Source organism: Propithecus coquereli, unplaced genomic scaffold, assembly GCF_000956105.1.
Source record: "Propithecus coquereli isolate 6110/MARCELLA unplaced genomic scaffold, Pcoq_1.0 Scaffold522, whole genome shotgun sequence".
Lineage (NCBI taxonomy): Eukaryota > Metazoa > Chordata > Mammalia > Primates > Indriidae > Propithecus > Propithecus coquereli.
Window position 1 is genome coordinate 442948 of NW_012151086.1, and position 3380 is coordinate 446327.

Genomic DNA, 3380 nt, shown 5'->3' on the forward strand with positions numbered 1-3380 from the left:
TTATATAACCTGATGTGCTGAAAATATTAGTAGGACTGCCAAATCAATTGACCAAATAATAATAATTGCCTAACGTTATGGATCACTGAAACTTTGTGGGGTTTTTTATGAATCAATAGATAACTTATAGACAACCGAGATTGGTGTGAATGACAAATTCACATTTAGAAATAGCTATTTCTGAAACATGTCACTTTTATATTTTTTTAAATCATGTATGCAATCACCAAATAAAATTTATATTAACCAATAAATTTAACCAAACAATATTCTGGACTTTGCGGTGCAGAGATATGCCTTATTTATGCTTATAATGTACCAAAATTCCCTATGTGGAATTAAACAAATATGTCTTTAAAATATAGTGTCTGACTGTTGAACATCGCTTATTTTGCTGTATTGCATTTGATATATCCTCTCCCATGGTAAGTTATGAATTTCAAAACAACTCTATAAGCCCATTCTCCAATGATTGGAAAAAAATTGGAAGATCTACCTGAGCAGAAAAATACTAATGTGTAATAGCTAAGAAATCAATCCATAACAAAATCTGAGTTTAAAGGCTTAATTTTAAGTCTTTTAAGTCAGATATTTAATTACTGTGTTACTTATTGTTTCATAGCTAATCTACTAACCCTTAAATTACACAGATGTTGAATAATCAGTCAACTGGTGGTTACGTGAAGCAAAAGCACCACTTTGCTACTTGAAAACGGAATTCGAATTGCTATAAATTCTAGAACTGTTGGAAAATTCTGCACAATATTCTTGAAAATGAACAAGGAAATCCGGACTTTACAATGTGTGACAAAATAATTTGTTATTTATTAACTTCCTGACTGTGTCTTTTACATCCTTGTTCCTGAGGCTATAGATCAGAGGGTTAAGCATGGGAATGACCACGGTGTAAAAGACAGAGGCCACCTTGACCATGAGCCATGAGCTTTTGGAGTTAGGAATGCAGTAGAGAAACAGGATGGTTCCATGGAAAATGGTAATGGTGGTCATGTGGGAGGCACAGGTGGAGAAGGCTTTATGGCGCCCCCCAGGTGAAGGCATCTTCATGACAGTGATAAAAATGAAAACATAGGAAGTAAGAATGATCATCAGGCTGCTTATTTCATTGAATGTAGCAGAAAATGAAGTGACCTTCTGGCTAATGTAGGGGTCAGAGCAGGACACAGCAACAATGGCACCATGCTCACAGAAAAAGTTATTTACGATATTATTTCCTCTGAAGGATAATTCCAGTAGAAAATAGGTGAGTATCAGGGACCAGACTATACCCCATGCATAGGGCCCAGACACTAAGGATGCACAGAGCTTTGGGGACATGACAACTGTGTAGAGCAGAGGGTTACAAACTGCCACAAATCGGTCATAGGCCATCACTACCAACATGAAGGTTTCTGTCACGATGAAGATGCAGGCAAAGAAGAACTGCACGATGCATCCTGTGAAGGAGATGGTCCTGTCCTCCACAACCAAGTTCTCCAGCAGTTTGGGTGTCACTGTGGTGGAATAACAGAAATCGACAAAGGACAAGTGGCTGAGGAAAAAGTACATGGGGGTGTGGAGTTTGGGGTTGATCCTGATGATCACGATCATGCCCAGGTTCCCCAGCACAGTGACCGTGTAGATGGTCAGGAACACCAGGAACAGGGGCACCTGGAGGTCGGCATATTCTGAGAAGCCCAAGAGGGTAAACGTGACTCCAGCAGTGTGATTTTCTTGGTTCCTGGGACAAAATAGGAATGTTGATTGAGAGAAGTGAGAAGAAAAATTGGAGAAAGTAGATTAAAATGAGGAAATGTTGAGTGGCTTAATGATTGTTCATAAAGAGTGCTATGGAAAACACTGAGTTTCAACCACTACATTATTTCCAAAGCTTGAGTTCACTAGTATCACAACTATGAATATGAAATTGGTGTGAATGGAATAATAAAAATTGGGAGTTCAGAGAGCAAAAAAATAAATCAGTTGGCCCTGGTATATTTTAAACAATCAGACTTCGTATCATCAGAGGCAACTGGCTTCATGAACAGGGCCAGACCAGCTTTTTATATGATTCAGAGTTCACTAAAAATGCTTATCTTAAAAGAAATAGTTATCATAAATTTCAACAATTTCTTCCCTTCCTCACCTTTTAAACTTGAAAACTTAGTACTCAAATAAGAAAATCAGAAAATTAATGACTCACTGAGATGGCCATTACTTTTTTACCATCGTTTCTATAGCTATTTCTAAATTTCCCTTTCCAATGACCTTCCTACACTTACTTGCACATTTCTCTCCAAATATCTTAGATCTATCTTGTAAAAGAATAATACACTTGATCATCCAGTTACCTACTTAATGAAAATTATAAAAATCTGTGCCTCTTCTTGATGTATTATAATATCAGGTATTCAGAATGATTTGGAGTGAAAATGTACAATAATAATATATCCAGACCATTTTTATTTTGCTGGAGATATTTCTATGACGTCGTGCTCAGGTGGTTAATTTAATCTATGTAGATCTCCCAAATATTAGACACTTCTTTGTGAGAAATTGCCATGGTTTTCATTTGGTTATCAATTATTTTCCATTAAATTGATTTTCATAGACAATGTACACTATCTTTGCATTGCCTTATTCTCTTAGTTTTATCATCTCTTCCAACAATTTTATCTTCACTTTAGTTATTCTTCATAGCCATGGTTATACTATTAAGTATGTTGTTATCAGTAACCATAAACTCTGAAAAATATCAATTTCTTGAAACTTCTGTAAGAATATAATACTTTTTTATCATTTACCATTTTATCATTGTTGCTACACAGTAAAACACAATTAACGAGTGCAAATGTTAAACGCTAGCAGATAGTAGGTGTTCAATAACACTTGAGTAAATGAAGGTGTATGTGAGTGAATGAACTCTTGGCATGTAATATACCTGTATGGGGTAAAGTTTTATAATGATAGTAAGGAAGTTAGACTTGTCTATTAAATTAGGACCACACTGTAAACTCACAATACACTGAGACACATCTTTAATTCTATAAAACAAAGAGCTGTAGTCAAACCTCAAGGGACCATACGCATCCTAAATTAGTATAAAATGAGAACAGTTGGGGGAAAATGATGCATTGTATTACTTTTTTTAATGTTCTGAGTTCCTTCAAAATAACTCAACTGTCCTTTTCCATCATCGTAATCTAGAATCAGATCATGACCGCTTACTCAAAGCCAAAATAGCTCTAGAAATAAAGGAAATATAATTCCACATAGAATTCATTAAAAATCATATGCTTTATCACAAGCTGAAATTAAATGCTCTATATTTTCACTGAGTTATGATGATTTTATCTTCCAACAAGATATACAGCACTTATGTT

At 35.2% G+C, this 3380-nt stretch overlaps 1 protein-coding gene across 1 annotated transcript; it reads right to left on the bottom strand.

Moving 5' to 3' along the window:
- Window positions 1-795: 795 nt before the first annotated feature.
- LOC105820387 (olfactory receptor 5D18-like) lies at window positions 796-2226 on the bottom strand. The gene is made up of 2 exons (XM_012656861.1): window positions 2216-2226; window positions 796-1738 (listed from the first exon to the last, which is right to left on the bottom strand). Exons 1-2 carry the CDS (start codon window positions 2224-2226, stop codon window positions 796-798), a joined length of 954 nt encoding a protein of 317 aa, XP_012512315.1.
- Window positions 2227-3380: the final 1154 nt, after the last annotated feature.